Source organism: Scomber scombrus, chromosome 19 (assembly GCF_963691925.1).
Source record: "Scomber scombrus chromosome 19, fScoSco1.1, whole genome shotgun sequence".
NCBI classification, from domain to species: Eukaryota; Metazoa; Chordata; class Actinopteri; order Scombriformes; family Scombridae; genus Scomber; species Scomber scombrus.
In genome coordinates, this window is record NC_084988.1 from 8,008,507 (window position 1) to 8,029,804 (window position 21,298).

The following is a 21,298-nucleotide window of genomic DNA, read 5'->3' on the forward strand; positions in this document are numbered from 1 at the left end:
GTTTACAGTGCAATCCAGCCACCCCACAATGCCTCGAATAAAGACATGAGTGACTTTTTACAGTGCCGAATGGTTGTAAATTATTTCAAAATAGATAGTTTTGGCATGTTCTGAGAGGCGACATCAAGTCGTGTTCCAGAATAAGCAAATATCCTGCAGTGGGAATAAATCCTGCATCTTCACTCTTTGAATTCAAGCTCTCTGGAGCAGTGGCCTGAAGGCATCATTTCCAACTGACCACTGGGGAGGTGACCCGGACAGTCGAGAATGGCTCTGGCCTTTTAAGTGGCACACTTTAGTTACCTGCAATTTCCCATTTTCTTTCTTTCCCATCACCATCTTAAACCACTTATCGTTTTTTGACTGCCTTTTTTTCCTCCCCACACAAGGCTGCTTAAAGGTGGAGCCCATTCAAAGTCTGATCCGGCTGCTGCAAAATCTGCTCCGAGCTCTGGAGAACAGCAGCACATTCGAATACATGCTACACACCCGTAGACACAAACACACACACAAAATAACACACAGGTGTCGTCATATTGATACACTCAGCAGATCGAATGCTGTCTGCAGTCAGGTCTATCAGAGTAGGGTGGGGAGGGGTGGGAGCTGCAGTCTGGACCATTTCTCTCAGCTCGGTAACAGCGCACAACCTGAATTCAATTTTGATTCATCCCTTAATAAAATCTGGTGTACAAACAAGCCTCACACACACGCCAAAAAAAAACAAATAAGAGTTGTATTTCCCATTTCTAGGAATCATGTCTGATTGGATTTGAAGTCACTACAACTGGAAAGATAACTGAGGAGGCGTTGCCAAAAAAGAACCGCTTTAAATCCCGGCTTGGCATTGTTTTGATGCCTGATGCTCGCCGGCTGGGTTGTGGTCACTCACTTGCATGTTTGTCTGCCAGGGCGATGAGTGTGCTGGAGATGTCCCTGCGCCGGTAAAAACACACCACTTTGGCCTCCACGTTCCCATTGGCTGTCTGCAAACCAGAGACAATCGGCGTTACCACGGCAACAAGTGGTGCCGCACACAAGAGCACCCACACATGCGCACACACACACACATGAATGAAAAACCTATAAATGAGGCTAATTCTTAACTTTGGCTGAAAATGCAGTGTGAGACTACAACGATTCTCCACTAAGTGATGCAGTGACCAGGACAGTGTGGCGTGTTGGGAGCTGCAGGATTTGATGCGTTACATTATTTCCAGACCGGATGAAGCAAGACACAGTTAAATTAAGACTACATTTATATCGGCAGTGGTGGTGAAAGAGACCGATAAGGCATTATGATGCAGTTTTTCCACATAATGCTACACTAGTATGTTGAAATAATGTTTTATCCGATACCACCTGAGAAGGGAAACTATCAGTCAGGATAGAATGTGCAGTGTGTTAAAAAAAACAAAAAAAAACAATAAAGCTTATTTAGAAATTGATTTTACCTTTTCCTTTTCTTTTTTTGGGGGGGGGGGCTCTATCTACATAAAAGAAAATGGCATAAACATTTTGCCTGCGTATAAATTGCTATATTGATAAACTGAGATTCTTTGAAGTGTTTCATATTATTGACAATCACATTTGTATCCTATTATGGTCCGGGCATATTGGATTAGGAACTTGCATGAATCCTTACAGTGAGATATAATGTAGGAATGAGATAGAGAAATGCAGAATAAGCTGATTTAAAACGATATATGTCTTTATATTCTGCAAAGCTTTTATTACTGCAAACGTTTATAATTTGCCAATCATGAATTCACATTTCCTCTTTTGAGAAAAGGTGCAATAAACAAGAAAAGATCATTTCCTCATGTATGATTGCAAACCCTTTTCTAAAAACAAAATGCAGGTTGTTTTCATGAAATGCTGACCAGATTCACGCTGATCTTTTTCCCAATTTGTTTTTTGTTTTTTTCTTCAAATTATGCAATATGTGTCATGCTCTCTTGTTGCATGACACACAGACATTTGCAAGCACAGATGCAACCGCAGCTATTCTGAAGATGTAAAACACAACTGAGAGAACTACTCTGTTTAGCATTTTCAGTACAAATTCATAGTAATGCATGTGCAGCGTGAGTTAGGTTTACCATGGAGGAGTAAATGTAACGCCAACATGGTTTAGAGGCTTTTGGGCATCAAACAAGCTGCAAACTTAATGAGCTTTCTAAAAGAATTACACCGAGGTGAGTTTAGACTAAGTTCATGTCACACTTTTTTGTATGAATCTCTTATATTTTCAACAATTAACCGTTTGGTCTATAAAATGGGAGAAAATTAATGAAAAATGCTGAATTGACTATTTGTCTCAGCTCTTCACAGGCATTTTTTTTTGTATCAGTGATCAAACCATGATGACAGCAAACATGTTTATTTGTATTTTAACATTTGAAAAACATGTGGCACTAGATACGAAAACCGACTGTTTTAAACGTAAAGACATTTTGGGCTTTACATACTCGTTTTCAGGTCAGTTCAGTCAAATTCTTTATATTTTGTTTTTAAAGTTTTGTGAAAGTAGAAATTGTTGAGATGTTTTATTCCTCTACTCACTCTGTTCAATACTTTCTAGACCTGCATCTCAGACCTCATGGATGAGAAACCCAAAGATCCCAGAGGAGAAGAAAAACTGACAGCGACAAGCAGAATAGAAAGCTCACTCTGAGCTCTGTGTCAATCACATTAAACAGCCTCTGTATCATCCAGCACAGACCTGGGACGGGGGACAGACGGGCACCTGTAAGTAGTCCACAGAGACCAGACTCTTTTTCTGATTCTGTGACTGAACAACGTACAAGTTGGCAGGCTGGGATTTATCAGACACCTTCCAGAGCAACATTATCGTCATACTTGTGACATGTTAATACAATACTGTCTTTACTGATTTCAGCGCACTTCAGATACACATTATTTGAACTTCACATTCCCCGTATTTAAAATGGAATACTGCAATTTTATTTTCCACAATAATAACTATTTTTATGATGTTCTTGGCATCTTGACAGTTATAAATGCTGGCTGGCCTTTATCTCACAAAATGTTGGTATAAGATACAAAAAAGCTGTTAAATAATTAAGTTGTTTAAAAAAAAAAAAGATTATATTGACAGTGTGAATAATTATGACAGTGTGCCAGAAAAATAATCAATTTTCATGTGATAACCATAAATTTAAAATCCTTTGGACTAGAGCTGAAAATGAATTTCATTATTAATTCATCTGCTGAATATTTAATTAATTAATTATTTGGTCAATACAATATTACAAAATAGTTTTTAAAAAAGTGTTTCATTAAAACAAATCTTCCGTTTATTTGATCAATGCAACAGCCTAAAACACAATGATTTCCAATTTACTGCCATTTATGAAGAATGATGAAGAAAATCTGCAAATTGTGACATTTTCAGGAGCTAAAATCACACTGGCCTACTAACAACCAAAACAGTTAGCCAATAAGTTTCTGTCCATTAACTAATTGAATAACTTACTCCTCATTTCATATCTATTCTGAATTTATTTACAGAAATTGACAGACATTTTCTTGAACATATTTTGTGAATGTGTTGTTTTATTGTAACGCCTTGTAAAGTGAAACATGTATTGATCCTTCTGGACTAGAAAATAAGAATTATCGATTAGTCAGTCGACTGAAAATGAATTGTTAATCGAATAACTATTTTTCAAGCACGAATGTTAGGTTGTGGATTTACTGCTTTTCTCTGATTTTGACACTTTAAACTATGAACTATCTAACAAACTAACAATATAAAAGAAGTCACCTTGAGCTCTGGGAAACTGTGATATGCATAATTACTGTCCTTTATAGACCAAACAACTAATCGATTAATCAAGATAATAATCAGCAGCCTACTTGGAAAGGACTGTTGTAGCCCTAAAAAGAAGATTATATAGTATCATTATTTTACCTTCCAAACTAATAGGAAGTGAGCGTTTTAATTTAGCAATCTGGGGTGTACTGGACTGTTAAATTAATTTTTATTATAACAAAAGAACACGGCTAGAAGTTTATGACCACTCAAAAAGGACAAAAAAAGCTTCGACTAGTAGAGAAATTCTACAGAAAGTAAAGATGTGCTTCACATCACAAGCTGCATTTTCATTTCTTTATGGTTTAATACAATAATGAGCATGATGTTCATGTTGTGCATGACGTGACGGGGTCAGATCTGTGCTGGATTAGAGGGAACAAACTCCAACCTCTGACAGTCACACACTCACTCACCTTATTCAGCTCCTCTATCCTCCTGATCAGCAGTGGGTTACTGGACGAGTTCTCAAAATAAACATAATCTGCAAGAGGAACAGCGAGACGGAGAAGAGGGAAGAGAAAGAGAAAGGAGGAGTGGAAAATGGAAAGAGGAAAAAAAGAAAAACATCAAGAGAAGTGTCAGTCAGTATTGTGCAAGGTCATCCAAATATTCAGGGTGATTTCCAGTTGGACCACAATATGACAGCTTAATTAGTCAACAGGAAAGTGAAACATAGGCATCCACCGAATGTTGGTTTAACTCGATTAGGATAATTTCATACATAGGAGATCCAGTTGTAGTTGGGAGGTCTGACTGAATGAGACAGTGACACACACACACACACACACACACACACACACACACACACACACACACACACACACACACACACACACACACACACACACACACACACACACACACACACACACACACACACACACACACACACACACACACACACACACACACACACACACACAATTCAGACTGCAGCCTTGTGCTTCTTCAGCCTTCATGCTTTCTTTGTCTTACGGCTCCTTTCAATCCCATCTCATGTGTGCTGTTGTTGCTGTTTGTGTGCATGTGTGTGTATGAGAAGCACTGCAGTATTTAACACACGTGTATGACTTTACTATGCATTCAAGTGTGTGTATATGTGTGTGTGTGTGTGTGCGTGTATGTGTGGTTCCTGGCACCGCTCCAGGCCCATTGGAGGCTTAGCTCTCACCAGGATGTCCCCACAGGCCCCAGTCTTGGTAGGGTGCCTGGTCTTAGCCCTGCATGTGTCTTGGCTGAGTGCTGTCAGATTATACCCCACACTTGGTAGGCTGCCTGGAGCTGGAGCTATCCTCCCATCAGCCCCCCCCCACCCCCCTTCCTCCTCCTCCTCTCCCATCCCCCCACGCTCCCCACAGGCCTCCGTCTTCTTGACCGACTAGGCCAGAGATCGTCTGAAATTCTACCAGCAGAACCGCGATACACACTGACTCCTTGCTTTTTTCCCCACATCTCCTGCGTCCAACACTAACTGGTTTAGGCATGCACCCATCATGCTTGCATATCCAGCATCTGCTCCGACATCCAAATCTATCCTACACTACCATTACTGCCACTGCTGAAGGAAAAAAAACAGCTACAAACACTGTAACAATTATCTGTAATGTATCCTGTGTTTTTGTTGCTGTTTTCTTTGTAGCAGCACAATACAGATAATGTAGCATGCTGGAATAAGTAGTAGTGCTCTTATTAGTCAATTAACTGATTCATTACCTTACTGAAAACCTTTTAATTAAGCAAAATGTGGAAATAATTATTTGTTCTATAAGAATTATATATATAAGAATTTCCTGAATTTCTTATTCTTTATCATTGCAAATTAGTTTCTTTGGGTTTTGGACATGGTTGCAGTGCTCAAGACTGGTCTCTGGTTTTTTTAAAAACCAAATTGGTCCTTTTACAGTCCAACTGTCTTTTTTTGTACTTTTTTTTGGTACGGTTTTTCATTATCGATTAATCGGTCAATTACTTTCTGAAATAGTCAAATACTCAGTTGGTCTATTAAATGTCAGAAAATGGTGAAAAACTTTGATCACTGTTTCCCAAAGCTCAAGGTGACCTCCTAAAATGTCTCGTTTTGTCCTGATCAACAGTCCACAACACTAAAGATATTCTGATTTTTTTTTAAAACAAAATATTCACATTTAGGAATCTGAAACAGGAGAATATATATTAGTATTTCTTCGTTAAAACGATGAATCAAAAAGATTTGCAGATTGATTTTCTGGCTACATTTTATGCAAATATATAGAGATATTCTTCAGCTTCTAATGCTGTACAAGGCCATTTCTTGTAAGATTATATTTTGAGTTATTATAGCAATTTTAATGAATAATGCAGGTTACAATCTTTATAATTCCAGCTGAACGCATTGATCTATAGTTGTTATATCACAGTTGATATCATATGAGGAATATTGCATGTTTCTTTTATCTTGGTCTTGAGCACATTTTGTATTTTGCTTTTGTCTTCACTTGATTAAGCCAGATTTGGACTGTCTTTAACTCCACTATAACTGACTACAGCACAGGTTGGTCAATGTTGGACAAGACAAGCAACATGAAGACACCTTGGGCTCTGAGATACTTTTATCGTTAAGTGCAGCAACAAAAGAGTTGCTGAATGAGAAAACATTTTACATTTGAACACATCTGGCTGCTAACCTCAACATTTTGCTCTCAAGTTCAACAGTCACACAAAAGAGAAATCTTGGTATCTCGTCTCAGACAAGAAGAGGCAGAAGATACCAATTTTTCCACCCACACCGATCTTCAACGGAACATAATGCAAAGCAGCCGCAACACTTGCTGCGTCTAAGGAAGGGCCGCCCGCCTTTGACTTCTCTACTGGAAAACCTTTTGGTCCGATATCCCTATTGGTATTCCTCTCTCCACCCCCCTACACACACACACAGACACACACACACAGACACACACACAGACACACACACAGACACACACACACACACACACACACACAACTGAAAAGAACTGGTTCACACCCCTTTTATGAGGCTCTTCAAAAGAAAACTGAAAGACGTCTCTGGTTGAAGTAGCTAAAAGCTGGCAGGCTGAAGAAAAAGTAAGAAAAAGTAGGTACAGTATAAAATGCGATTTAATGAAATAATGACCAAATAATTTGTATGCACTGACTGAACATCACTTAATGACTAGCTGTATAAAGATGTAAGAGCACTTCAACACTTTTTTCTTGTGGGTTAACAGAAGCAGTAGCAGCAGCAGCAGTAGTTCAGAAAAGCATGTAGAGTGTAATTTCTATGACAGCTTCATCTGGCAATAACAGACACATATTCACTACAGGAAGGAGAGGGCGAGGTGGTCACATTGTGCCTAGCTACACTTTACCCTGTAACAGCTTGTTACTAGACTCTACTGACACTGTGATATCTTCATCCCGCTGCTGAATATCAAACAGGCCAACTTGAAATTGAGCAGGGCTGAGACAGAAAAATGAAGACAAGATATCTGACTTGTTCATTTTGAACCACAGAGGGGAGGTCATAGGTTTTAAAAGAAAACTGTCTTTTTGACTAGCTGTGATCACCAGACTGGCTGCGAAAAACAAAAGTGAGTGAGACTCTGTCCCAGTGATGAATAACTACGGCAGAGCCCTTAAGCAACAAACTTCATTAGAGCTGAATCAATAAGATGCTTAATCAATTAGTAGATCACCAGAAAATTAACAGCGACTTATTATTAAAAAGAAAGAAAAAGAAAGCCAAACATTTCCTGGTCCCAGCTTTGCAAATGTGAAGATTTGCTGCTTTTCTTTGTGTTAAAATCATAATAAATTGACTGTTGATCTGTCCCCAAGTGTCACCTTATAGGAAACTGTGATTTTTTTTAGATGAAAAAAATCACCTGTGGATAAGATTTATCATAAAAAAGACTCATTAGTTGCTGCCCTATTGTACAACTAACGAGCTGGAACTAACGATTATTGCAATCATCAATAAATCTTTCAATTATTAACTGAAGGTGATCTTCAAACAGCTTGTTTTGTACATCAATCAGTCCGGATTTACAACACATACACAAAACACCAACACAGTGTATCTGTGTTTGAGAAGCTGAAACCATCATATGTCTGATAAGTGACAAATAATCAATCTATTAACAATAATCTCTGCTTATCGAATGATCGTTTCAGTACTGATGTGAATGTATGTACTGTTACTAGAAAGGTTTAAGCTTGACTGCTAAAAGAAAGAAAGTTCTCTCTATATATAAATGGTAAATAAAACTGTCAATGTTCAAATTGGCCTTGATCAAAAAGTTTTTACACCCTAAGAAAAAAGAAAAAAAAGAAACAGGGATAGGTCTCAAGTCAAACCGCGGGGAGAAAAATGTTGACGTTTAACTACGGCCTTCAACATTCGCCAGCTCTGAGGGAACCATTGATCGCGAGCCAAAATGCGTCATGACACAGTAAGACACTTTTTTTGGTTGGTGACTGCTCATGTCTCCCAGTACATTTAGGGTCACTGTGAAGGTGGGATTGTTAGGACAGCTCGCCGTCTCCCCTTCTTCTCCTGGCCTGGGAACTTACGTCACTGAGACTGGAATTGCTGTTAAGTTGAACTTTAAAAGCCATGTCCCCTCCGGCAAGAAAAAAAGTGAAAACACGGGGAAAACGGTGGAGTTAGAAGTGGCGGTCATGAGTGAGCTGTTGGGAGTTTCTCCCACGTGAGAAGGTGAAGATTAGTGGAAAGCAACTCAAAATGAGAGCAAAAGAGAGGCAGAAGAGAGGGCCTGTAGGCACCGAGCAGTGTCACTAAGTCTCTCCATTTCCCATCAGCCCTCCTGCCGCCTCAACCCGCGAATAACCCCCCCCCCCCCCCCCCCCCACCACCCTCCTCCTCCTCTTCTCCTCTCCACACTCTCCATCCCCCGCTTCCAGTGTCAGCCAATCGGCATCCTCTGGCGCCTGTGATGTCACGGTGCAGTCGAATTTTGCGTGAGCCAATCAAGGCATGTTACCGAGCCCCAAAAGAAAGTCTGCTGGGTGGATTCAAACCAGGCCAGAGAGAGAGACAGACAGACAGAAAAGTCAGGGAGACACAACGATGAGAGAGGGAAAACATGAGATGACTGACGGGGTCGGACAGAGAGAGAGAAAGGAAGAGAGAGCAATAGAGAGAGAGAGAGAGAGAGAGAGAGAGAGAGAGAGAGAGAGAGAGAGAGAGAGAGAGAGAGAGAGGGACAGACATAAGGATTTTAGACTATTAGACAGGCAAATAAGTACAGAGCATGATAGAGATTGAAGTCGGCGAATGAGTTAGTGAAACAGTTTTTAAAAAAAAAAAGCAAAAATCTAAAATGAGAGACAATGAAAACGGTAAATTTATTGACATTAAGGGGGGAGGACTTGTGGGAAAACATTCATTAGCTTGGTACACACTTGTACTCCACTCAGAGATTCCTATCCACAATTACGCACTTGCATCCTAACAGTTAGAGAGATTCCATTTATATTAAAGATAGTTGCCATAGTCTTGTCTGTGTTGACTTTTTAATTATGTTTATTATGTAATTATGGATGATTTGGGCTGTCGAAAGTATGCAGCATTTACTGTTTATTCAGCACAGAGAGTAGTAGGTGTCACCTGTGCCAACTTTATAAAAGAAGTACCACAGCAGACAGTGAAAACACATATCTTTGTGTGCACTGGGAAAAAAAGTATAAAGGCTGGTGTATACTCAGTCAGAACTGCTCGTCGGACAGCCTCGGAAAGTCCCCCTCTCTCCCTAGACTATCAATGTTGTATTAGGTAGGTGGTGTTCGACAATTTCTGCAACTTTACGAAGGTAAGTTTAAAGTGATAAAAGAGCCAGATCCTCTCAGGTCCTCTTTTTATTGCCATTCTTTACCAAAGCTTGACATTAACATATGTAGAAATGCTCCCTGCAAATCAAAAGCCAGGCTTGAACATGCTCTGACCACTACGTTTGCAAGGTTTTTTTTCTATCTTGCCAATTACTGGTGGTCCGTTTAGTAGCCTTGGTTGCTAAGGTTGTTGCTAAGGTTTTTCCATGTGTTGTCTGATCAATTTCAGCTAAAAAAAATATATACGGATGCATTTGAGAAGTTGACATTAAGAGTAAAAAGCGAGAAAAAGTAGTAAAATTGAATTACTTTAGGTTGTTTCATAGTTTTTCAACGTCACCTCCTGATCAGCCAGAAGTCAGCAATCACGCAGCTTTCCAAAAACTAACCAATCACAACAGAGTGGACTCATCCGGAGGGGGTCCTTCAAGAGACTGACTGACTCAGACACAACGACTGAACTGAGGGGCTGCGTGAGAGGTCATTATAGTTTAAGTATGGAGTTTTTTTGAAACTGTAAATCATGCAAAGATATTCCAGTAGAGCCCCAGAATATAACACACAGACCTGGAAATATGCATGATACATCTCCTTTAAGTTTGGTCTGAATGATTGCTACGCACAGCCTTACAGAACATGGTTTGAAATGTTAAATACTCTGTCATAGCTGATTTTTTTCTACTACACCTTAGCGCAGTGGTTGCCAACCAGGAGGCAGGGAACCCCTAAAGTAAATCTCAGGGAACACGTCATGATTAACAAAATAGAAAATAAGTTATTTCTTCTTTTTGCACACAAATTTCTGCATTTTTTTCGTACTTTTCTCATATATTTAGTTTTTTCTGGAATACTGCCGTCATACCTCCTCAGCACGAAAAAGGAAATAGTTTGGTGTAATGGTTCCCTGTCTTAGAGGGTGGGAGACGGCATTGCCAAGCACAAGTCAAAAAGGGTACCACCTTATAGACTATATCCTAATGAAGAAGCTCTGCAACCACATCCGTCACATTATCTGCCCACATTTGGTGACCAGCTGATAAAGAATCAACACAGACTCTATCACCGGCACTCCAATTCAAGTCTACTGGGAGTGAACCCAGTGCTTAGCAGGCATATAGAGAGACAGGTACTCTAGCATCAATAGCAGAGTCAGACCAGCTCACAAATAGTATGTATACCTGAGTATACAAAACATTTCTTCTAAACAAGAACTTAAATTCAACTTCTCAAATGCCTCAGTGTTTGAAGCCGCCTTAATACAAGCAGCTGTTAAGGAATGAAACTATAACACTGAGGGTCAAATGAGCTACATTTGTTTAAGAAAAGGTGCCAACTTTTTAGCTGATGCATCATTTGAGATGAAAAAAAAAAGTACTGAGGCTCCATATGCAGCCCTTGTAAGTACAGAGGTGGCGTCTATATACAGTTTACTAATGAAAAGGGTTGGGGTAGAGCTATGCAGGGAGATGGAGAAGCAGGAAATGGAGAACGTGAACATCCGCCCACGCTTGTCCATGCACATATACTACCCCCTCCCACACCTCATACTGATGCTTACTCACACACACACACAGGGAGGTGTGTCTGTCGTCGTGAGCAACAACCGTGGAAAAAATAAAGGCTCAGGCTGTCATATTATGGATGGAGGTTTCTATGGTAATGGCAGGTAATTTCATCTTCTGAATCAGTCTCACACCTTTTTTTCACACTTGTGTATCACTCACTTTCACTCTAACAAGGATGATCAAGACACACATCTGTTCATGGTGAGGCCTAAGTAACTATCTACCTCTATCTATCTATCCATCCATTCATCTATCTATCCACATTCCTGGAGATATTACTTTTAGACAACAGATGAATGCCTTTCGTTTAGTTTGTCTCTGTCTCCTTTCTCACCTGTAGATACGTGACATGAAACAATATAATATAAAACTAAAAATTGAATAGTGTACAAAGGCCGAACAGGACATACTTTAATGAATTGATACCGGCTTAAATGAAACCCATCAAATGCATGTTGTAAAGCTGCTGTCTTTTTATGACACCTCGGATCTATAGTGCAAACATTTCACTGCATATGTGAGTGAAAATTAGAGCGTTTTCAGTGCGAATGAGTGACTTCTGACATGCAAGCTGGAGAAAGAGAGTGATTCACTGAGCTCCAATGCTTACAAATCTGTTTTCTAATCATTTATCTCTCCTCTCTCTCTTTCCCATTAACAAAAAAGTAGAAGCGTACTAAACTTTGAGGTGCTGACCAGCGCTTTCACCGGTTAAAATGATAAACGCTTGCAATGGCAGGTCATGTCAGTTCTTGGTAATTGACGTTAATTTCAGCAGTAACTTGAGGACAAAATCAAACTTGTCTGTTGCCTGGTTAAAAATAATTTGTGAGTGTTAAAACTGTCCAACACCACTGTACAATTGTGAGTTGATAATGTTTTTTTGTTCTACTAAACAGCTCCAACAGAGTTATAAGCCTTCTCTAGGTGCATCATTCTCTAAATTATACCCATATTAATAGCTTAAGCGTATGAACTTTTTTAAAGTTTTAAACCAGGACTTTTTAGTATTGATCAAAGTATCGATTAAGTAGCTTGTGAAAAATGCGGTGTGCCAAATTTAGCAGGGCTACACGTTATTTCAATGTGTCAGATACATTTAATCAACACTGCATATCTTCTGCTGATATGTATATAATCATTTTTACATATACTGAACATCTTTGGCAATAAAAATCCTTCAGGATGAATTTTGTTTTATCTTATCTCATTTTTAGGTTGTAGTAGTGTAAGTGTGCACTGGGCAGCTGTGTCATTTAGGTAAATATAAGTATCAGAGCGGAGTCTGTATTGGCAGGAACCCATTAATAAAAGATTCAGATTGGGATCGGGACCAAGAAAACTTGGATGTAATAAATTAAATATCCTTCTCTGTCAAAGTCCTTATGTTTGGTGATGTTTAAGCAGAGAGGGATTTCCATTTCATAGAAAAGTAGAAGAAACTTAACAGCCATCACGCATCTGTCCTGCACTTGTGCTGCAGCGTCTTCTTATTCAAATGTGAGTAATCAGCACAACGTGTGCAGGTTTTCCACAAAACTTTTCTCTCAAACAGCTATTGTGGGGCGGTTTAGGCAACCGGATCTTTAACTCCAAATAATTGTGGTCCTACAAAGAAGCCACAAGGCAGCTAGCGTCTATCAAATACTGTTTATTGTGATGTTGTTTCTGCAGTTTGATCCCTTAAAAATGAGATGATGAAGACACTTTGTTGAATAAATGTAATAGCTGAAGTGCTTCTGTCCAAGTGACTGTCCTAAAACTCTGCAGGACGGAGGTGAGCAAGAGAGCTTCACTCTGGGAGTACACCCACCAGACCTGCGAGAGAGACAACTGCCAGCGTGGGAAATTAACGCCAGCCAAACAAAGTGTGGGCGCTGTCAAAAGTTAGTCAGTTGGTAAATTAGTAAACACTACAACACCTTTGAGTAGATATTGAATCATAAGCAGCATGGAGAAATTCCTCACCAGTCAACAGCCAAAAGAGGTAGGGGCAGTGATAAAGTTTTTAAGTTAGGAAACACTTCGACACTTTAGCACATTCTGTACATGATCTGTCACATTCAAGCAGCCTCAGTGTAAGTATTGTATGTGGAGCGCTCAAAACAACCTCCTAATTGTCACATGAGAAGAGTCTTATTTGCCTAAGCAGTAAGTCTGCAGCAAGTCTCGGTGCCTCGATGGGGTTTAGACTTTTAAAACCACTGTGGTCAGTGCAAAGAAACTCTGGGATATCTTTTTTTCCCTTTCCACCATGAAGATTATAAGAACTATGGCATAGCCTATACTGAGTCACCAGCACTTTCCTGCATAGTGGGAAAGCACTAGGAAGAAGCACTGCAGGCGACGGAAGAGTGGCTTGTGGCCTGCACGGTAAAAACAAAGACATCAAGGACTACGGAGCCAGCTTTTGTCCACGGCTCATTCACAGGGGAAGTCATTGCTTTTCCAAGATGATCCTGCATTGTCTTGCTAAGTAGCGTCCATCTTTCGAAGGGTTCTGCTTTGTTTGGATGTAAGGCTCAATTGGGTCTCAGGAGAAGCTTCATTCAATTATGAAACTTATTTTTGACCTAAATTTAGTTTGTTTGTTTTTAAAAAAAATCTAAATTGTAATTATGATTGTGGAAAAAACATTTAATAGTATGCTTGTTCAGTAATAGTTTCAAAATAGTTTAGATTAGTTGTAATGTTTCAATTTTGCCAACAAATGGCAACTTTAGGTTGATTATTATTATTATGATAAAAAAGAAGAACTTTCTAGTGTCAGTGTGAATTCATTTTGATTAATTTTAAATTTCACTCGGATATTCAGAGTGCCACATTAAGGAGACAAAAACACATCTATAGACCACAGGCGAAACACATGAATCTTCTACTTACTTTGTAAGCAATGTTTTACCAACAAGATATAAAAGCTTAGCTGGTTCATATCTCATTGTAGGACTGCAGAAACCTACCAAATTCAACAACATTTGGCAGGTGAAGTGTTAACTTTCTGCCCCGCTGTGGACATAATCCTGCTCTCATTCAGGTAGGCCTTGTTTCATTTGACTAAATAAGAGTGCTTGGACGTTTCCTACAAGCTATTTTTGATGCAGGTACCGAGGCCAGAACAATTCATCTTCAAAAATGTGATAAAATACTCTTTCACTTACACACACACACACACAGAAAAAGACTAATCCACCATTACAAGGAAAACAACCTATCAGGAAACTTGTGGCTGGATAGTTACATCTATAAAAAGGTGTCATGGCACACCTATATGTGGTCCAATGTTTTTACACTTCATCACAGTGAAATCAGATCTAGCAGTAACACTTTACAATATCACATTAAGTCAAACTTTTGTAATACAAATGCTGTTCTTAATGCATGAGGATTATTCTACAATCCTTCTTTATTGGAATTTAAAAAAGCAACCTCCACGTTTTATTTAAACTTATGGTAGAGCTCTACAGTAAATTTCATGTGACTATTTTTACACAGAAACTAATGGATGTGATTGAGGGCAACACAAGCAGAAAATGAGTGGGAGGGGAAAACAGGAATACTAATTAGGTATTAACTGGAGTTGCCTGTACAAAAAAAGAAACCCTGATTAAAGATGTGGAGGGGGGTAAAAAAAAAAGCATGTTTAATCGTGCATGAGGTTTTTATTATCCAAGTTCTTGCAGGTAAAAAAAGCAGCATTTAACTTTTTTTTTTTTTTTTTTAATCTGTTTCTTTTTCTGCACAATCTCTCTGTAAAAGCATCCACTCCCAGCTGCTTTCCTTCAAGTCTTTCTGCATGTTAAAGCATTAATAATAATGTTACTTCTCATTATGAAACGGTGGGCCGGGCAGTAGTTGAATAACACGCAAAAACTTTTACTATATGTTCGCCATGATGCCTTAAATATATAGAAAACGCAATGTGTGTTACTTTAGGGTGCACCAGTCTATAGAAGTAGTTGTTTTGGGGGGGTCATCGTAAGTTACAACAAGCACAAAAGAAACGAGGGAAAAAACAGCAGCAGCTCTGTAAGCGAACCACTACTCTTCATCATCACCACCACCATCCTCCTCTTCACACGGTCACCATCATCATCATCTGTGAAGCACAAGGCTCTTAGCTTTAGGGGGGGAAATTAGAAAAAATGGAAAGGGAAGGAAAAAAAGACGGACCCACGCTTCTCTGTAAATACAAAATAGACCCGCGGTGAAATAATGGCGAGTCCGCCATAAAATTAAGCAAAAAAACACGCACGGAAAGGTCCTACAATGTTGTCCCCCCCTCCTCCTCCTCTTCCCCCCTCACCTTACCTCCAACCCGGTACATGTTTGCTGCCATGACTGCCCCGGTCCCTGGCTTCCTCTCCAGGTAGAGGGGTGGCTCTCTTCTCGCTGCCGGAGCTGTGTTCGCACTGCCGCCGCTGTGTGTTGGAAAATGGTGGATTGATCAATACGAAACAGACTAGCCGGAGAGACCTTAAAGAGACAGTACACCCTTTATTCTTTTTCTTTTTTTTGTATTTCCATAACCCCGAAATCTGGCGGCGGTCGCTTTTGTGTGTGTGTGTGGCCACGAGTAGTGCAACAAATAACCACTTTAATTACGTTTTATTTCGTTAACTTTAGCTTGCTCTCATGTTAAAGAGAAGAAACGTCGCTGCACCACTTTTTTTTTTTGCTGTAACATGTACGTGACGTCACCGCCTCGTCCAAAAAAAAAAAAAACAATGGTTAAACTTCTCAAGTTAATTTTGTTTCTTATAGTTAACATTACCTGTGAAGTTAACTACCTGTTGCTCATTAAGATGAGACAAAGTGGACAAAGTTGTACAAAATTCACAAAACCTAACCCTCATCCTATCAATGTATTTAACATACAAGGACTAAACTACTGTAAGAAACAACCATCATAGCAAAATGTTGACTTATTTCTTCTCTAAACATCATTAGTTATACAATTCATCTTTATTTATTTATTTAATCTTTTATTTTAAAAGGGTTGTCTCATTGAGATGTGAATCTCTTTTTCAAGAGGGACCTATGTACAAGAAATTCACACATTAACAATAAGCTACACAATTCACACAATGCAACAATACACAATTCACACAACAGACAATATATAAGTCAAATATATATGACACATTTAGAGAAACATGATTGACACCACGCCAATACAACCTTTTGAGAAGTTCTAATGAAATAAGACAATCCAGTTTTAAAATCTTCTGAAGCTTGTTCCATTTGTGTGCTGCACGAATTTAAAACCACGTTCTGTTTGTACACGTAGTACAGATACATTTAAAATAACCTGAGACCTGACATTATAGGTGATAGTATTAGGACACTTGATAGTAATAGGACCCATGGCAAACATGAACTCAATAAATAGTTTCATCTACTAAAACTGCATATGTAGAATTGGGTGCTTGTTCACTGGGGTTCCCCAGGAACAATACATTGGTATCTTTAAGATAAGATAAGAAAAGGTGTATCTTTATTGATCCCCTTTGGGAAAAATTCAAAATTGACACAGCAGTATAGTGGGGGGGAAAAGTAGCAGCGTAAGGGTGAAATTGATCAAATAAAAATAAAAAATAAGTAGACAATATATTGGTATTTTTTAAGCACTAACTAAAACAAGAACAGAAAACAATGTAATGAAGTGATTAGAAAACAGTCATGAAAAAAAATTGGTATATATAATGAGGTACCTGTAAGATATGACAAAAAAAGCATACCTCTGGGGTCTGCGGGTACCCCTGTCGGTATAGGATCTTAAGCGCTTGAGCAATTTTCATCAAGCAAAATCTCATCATTCTTTGGTTCAACTAATAAAGCTATCCCAATATTTTGAGTTTAAACCTTAACACATTTGAAGACTTGGGTAATACCTATGAGGGTTTAAAACTGCCACCTATTGTCTCCCACAGTGTATAGGACAGACCCTTGTAAAATGTAGACACACACCAGAAAAAAAGCCATTTACCTGGAACTTGGTACTCCAGAAAATTAAGCATCCCTGCCTCATCCTTAAAGCCAACTCTGTGATCCCAAATCCCGTGGCTCAGTGGTGTCAAATGAGGTCCATGAACCACCAGGGGAGCACCCCATGGGGTTACTGGCAAAATGACAGGCTTAGTTAAATTTAATTAATGTATGTGAAAATGGTTCCTAAACCCATAGCCTAGGTTTATCCCTCACCACTGAAATACTTCACACATGTGCATATGAAATCTTACCATGTTGAGGTATCTGCCCAAAATTTATATACAGTATGTCATCTTAAACGTTTCTCTATTTTGACTTATGTATACTCATGTGTAGGCTATTTTATGGTTGTTGTTTTTTTTAGGTAATTAAGGTTATGTAGGGTATTTTCATATAAATGCAGCATGATAACAGTTTTGATGTGATATGTAGGATTAATTTATTTAGTTTTGTCTGATGAAAGTCTTTAAATGTGGTTAAGATTATCGATTACCCTTGTTATTTTTCTGTTTCAGGATTTCCTTGAGTCCACAATTCCATTGATACGGTCATTTTGTGAGCTATGTAGTAAAATCATGCAGCATCACAGTTAAGTGTAGGACCATTAAGTTTATTAGACCACCTACTTCGGCCAGATTTTGGAATATTATATATTTTAGCATATAAAAATGGTTTGTTTTGTATTGCAACAAAGACTAACTGTGACTATGCAATGTTTTCCTCTTAAACGTCTACCGCAACACAGCTATTCTCCTTGGATATTGTAAGATTATATTGCCAAAATATTGTAATAAAAACATAAATTGCTTTACAAATAAGCGTTGAGCTTTTGTTCTCAGTGAAGACAGTCCTTCAAGGTGTCTAATAAGTGAGACAATGTACAAGCAGAGAGAAAATATGGATTAGTTTTCCAGCTATTATTGTTTGATTAGCTCAGTTTCTGTGTGAATACAAGCGTTCGGCCTCCATGCTGGAGGAATGCTGTGGTGAAGGCTACATCTGATCTATACCATATGGAAGCCTCAATTACTGTGGCCTAACACAGGGGACTACAGTCTGCAGTCACATGACCATTATAAGCCAATCGTGTGTACTTACAGTACGCACTCCTGCCCAAGTGTGCAGGCTCAATGTAGGATCTGTGCTGCATTGAATGGATTTTGTATTGTGTCTCAGGGCTCTGACAGTGTGCATGTGTGTGTGCACGACAATGTATTTTATTCAAATGAAATTAAAGTGGTTTTGAGAATGTTTTTAATGCCATTGTGCATAGCAGGCACTACACAATATTTTGACGTGGGCTATAATTTTGTGTTGAACAGAGCATTATGACCCAATGTATGTTTTTACATTAAAAGGATGCAGCTCAGTGCCATATGCAAAATACTGTGCATCTCAGCATCTGTCAGACATAAAACATCCAGCCATTATCTGATTCAATATTGCTGCTTGGTGTTAAGAACATTGCTCACTCTAGTGCACTATATTTTGCACGCTTAAATTGCTAATTGACTCTCCTTTGGAACAGTAAACATGTACAGTATTGCAGTATATTGCAGTATGTCACTCTACGATGTGTGCGTTATTTTTCATCACACCAGACAGATTTCTTTAAAGCTGTTCTAATGCTTCCCAATTAAACTGGGAAGAAAACAGTGCCAACACTTAATATGGTCTTAATTAAAGGAAAATAGGTGGTCAACAATGTAGCCTTGTATTTGGGAACTGTGGCTACTTTCATTAGGACTGTTTGTTTACTTGGCTGCTTGCTGATGTGCAGATGTTCTTTTGAATCTATTACTCCTCTACCAGATGTTACTGCAGTCAGGAAGACAGGCAGAAAAGCATGCAGGCAGAGCTCTATACAGCACACTGCAGGTGTTTTCTCTGGTGAATCTCAGTCTGTGGAGATGGGTTGGCCTGAGACACACAGTGTGTCTGCATAAACTCCCCTCGTTTTGGTTGCTGTGCTGGAGAATGACCTTTGATGGCTTCTCTTTCTATCTCCTACTTTCTCCTCCTCTCTCATCCTTTTTCTTTCCTCCACTCCTCCGTGTATCAAATAAATACAGGAGGGACAAAGGCACAGAGGAAATCAATTAGGCCTGTTTCCTGGCAGAAACCATTCCATATCTTTGATTGGGCTTCCTCATTTGTTCTCTCACTGGGTGCATGGATCTCAAAGACACTATGGGAGGTGCAGCAATAACGGCACTATTGTTAGAGCACTCTAAACCTATCAGTCAAACTGTGCATGAGTGTAGTCTGTATTAATGGTAGAAAAAATTACCCAATTATTTTTATTTAGACTGTATTCCTGACGGTGTTGCTTGGCTGACTCTTGATGCTCAAAAAAGGGTGGTGCTTTCTCTCCGGAGAGTCACTGTTAGCCAGGTTAGTGACAGTGATGTTTCAAGCTGCACCACAGTCTGTGTCAATAACCACATACTGCACAATCCCTGCTCTGACTCATGCTGTTTGTATAAAAGAATAGTGACTGTGGAAACATCATATAAACATCTACGTTAGCCCAAAGAGACCCTGTGATTTTGTGACAAAACTTCTCAGCTATTTCCACCTGAAGAGGCATCACCACCACTGCCATTTCATTTAAATAAAAAACCTCATGCAATGGGGTCTGTCATGCCATGTCACAAGTATAATTTGTGCTTGTCTGACTTGGTTGTAAACAAGTCCAAAACAATATAGTTCTTTATTAAAGACTTTATTGGTGACTAGCCATGTTTTCACTGTAATAAAAGCTTTGCCACAAAGGAGCACAGACTCATTTTTATTGGGAATCTTTGCTGTAGGGGATCTGTCAGAAAGATTTCACAGCTAAAAATATCAGTAAATGAACAGATACCTCACAAGGAATCATGCAGAAGAACTGGAGCTTGTATTCATATATATTAGACTACAGGGGGAGCTATTGTCCTGCTTTTGATGAAGTAAAAGGCTGATACAAAGGGATGGGTACTTTAAGGCCTTGCACAGTTGGATATACTGCAGTACAGTCTTTAGCTTATGTAAAAGAAATATTTAAGCTCTGAAACTCACAATTAACAAACAATAATGCTAAAGTCTAACTGAAAAACATCATTAACTTCTGTTGTAAGATGCTCCAATTTGCAGTTTCCCAAGTCTACCAGCAGGGGTCATAAGTCACAAGGCCTTTTCTATTGTCCTCAGTTGCTCCCTGAACAGCAGTCATAAGTGGGAGAAATGAAGAGGCCAGCGATGCAGCCATGCCTAACAGCGGAAATGACACTTCAGTGAGTTATTATGAATTCTGGGACGATGCCAGCAAGTAGAAACGGGGCTGACACATAGAAATTTTGCCTCCTGATCTCAAGCACAACATAAATCAGACTTTGCTATTATGTCCCCCTTATCCTGTCTCCAGTATAGAGCATAAGAAAGATGGGCTATTTCGTGTGTGTGTGTGTGTGTGTGTGTGTGTGTGTGTGTGTGTGTGTGTGTGTGTGTGTGCGCGCGCGCGCGTGTGTGTGTGATTTAACTTGCTATGGGGCTTCACTTGGGGTCAAAAGTAATGTCTACAATTGGTGAAACGTTAATTTTTGGGTCAGTGGTTAAGGTTGAGGTTAAGGTTGAGGAAAATGTTAAGTTTAGGCAAGCAGTGGTTATGGTAAGGGTTAAGGTGAGTATCCAGGAAATTAGTATAAGACAATGTAAATACCTCAAAAGTAAATGTGTGTGTGGTCTGTCATAGGCTATTTTTAGGGACACATTTCAGATTTAGGACCAGTTGATTGGTGATGGCTTGTGCGATGGAGGACACTTAGCCATGTCCCCAACTGGGAAAAGACTGCTTTTTGGGTCTGTGCATAGGGTAAGGAAAATAGTGTAGATGTTAAGTCTCCAGAAAATGAATGTAAGTCTATATAATGCCCCCAAAAGTGACCTTGGTCTTGTGTGTATGTGTGTGTGTGTGTGTATGTGTGTGTGTGTGTGTGTGTGTGTGTGTGTGTGTGTGTGTGTGTGTGTGTGTGTGTGTGTGTGTGTGTGTGTGTGTGTGTGTGTGTGTGTGTGTGTT

General features: G+C 39.2%; 1 protein-coding gene across 5 annotated transcripts in view; it reads right to left on the reverse strand.

Annotated features, from left to right (window-relative positions):
* mta1 (metastasis associated 1) overlaps positions 1-15,662 on the reverse strand; it is a 41,288-nt gene extending 25,626 nt beyond the window's left edge. For all 5 annotated transcript variants that reach the window (XM_062440922.1, XM_062440921.1, XM_062440919.1 and 2 more), the window contains exons 1-3: positions 15,562-15,662; positions 4,255-4,322; positions 893-986 (exon numbers count right to left, since the gene is read on the reverse strand). In XM_062440922.1, the coding sequence (XP_062296906.1) occupies positions 893-986; positions 4,255-4,322; positions 15,562-15,589 (190 nt within the window). In that variant the 5' untranslated portion in view covers positions 15,590-15,662. The remainder of the gene's footprint in view (positions 1-892; positions 987-4,254; positions 4,323-15,561) is intronic.
* Positions 15,663-21,298: the final 5,636 nt, after the last annotated feature.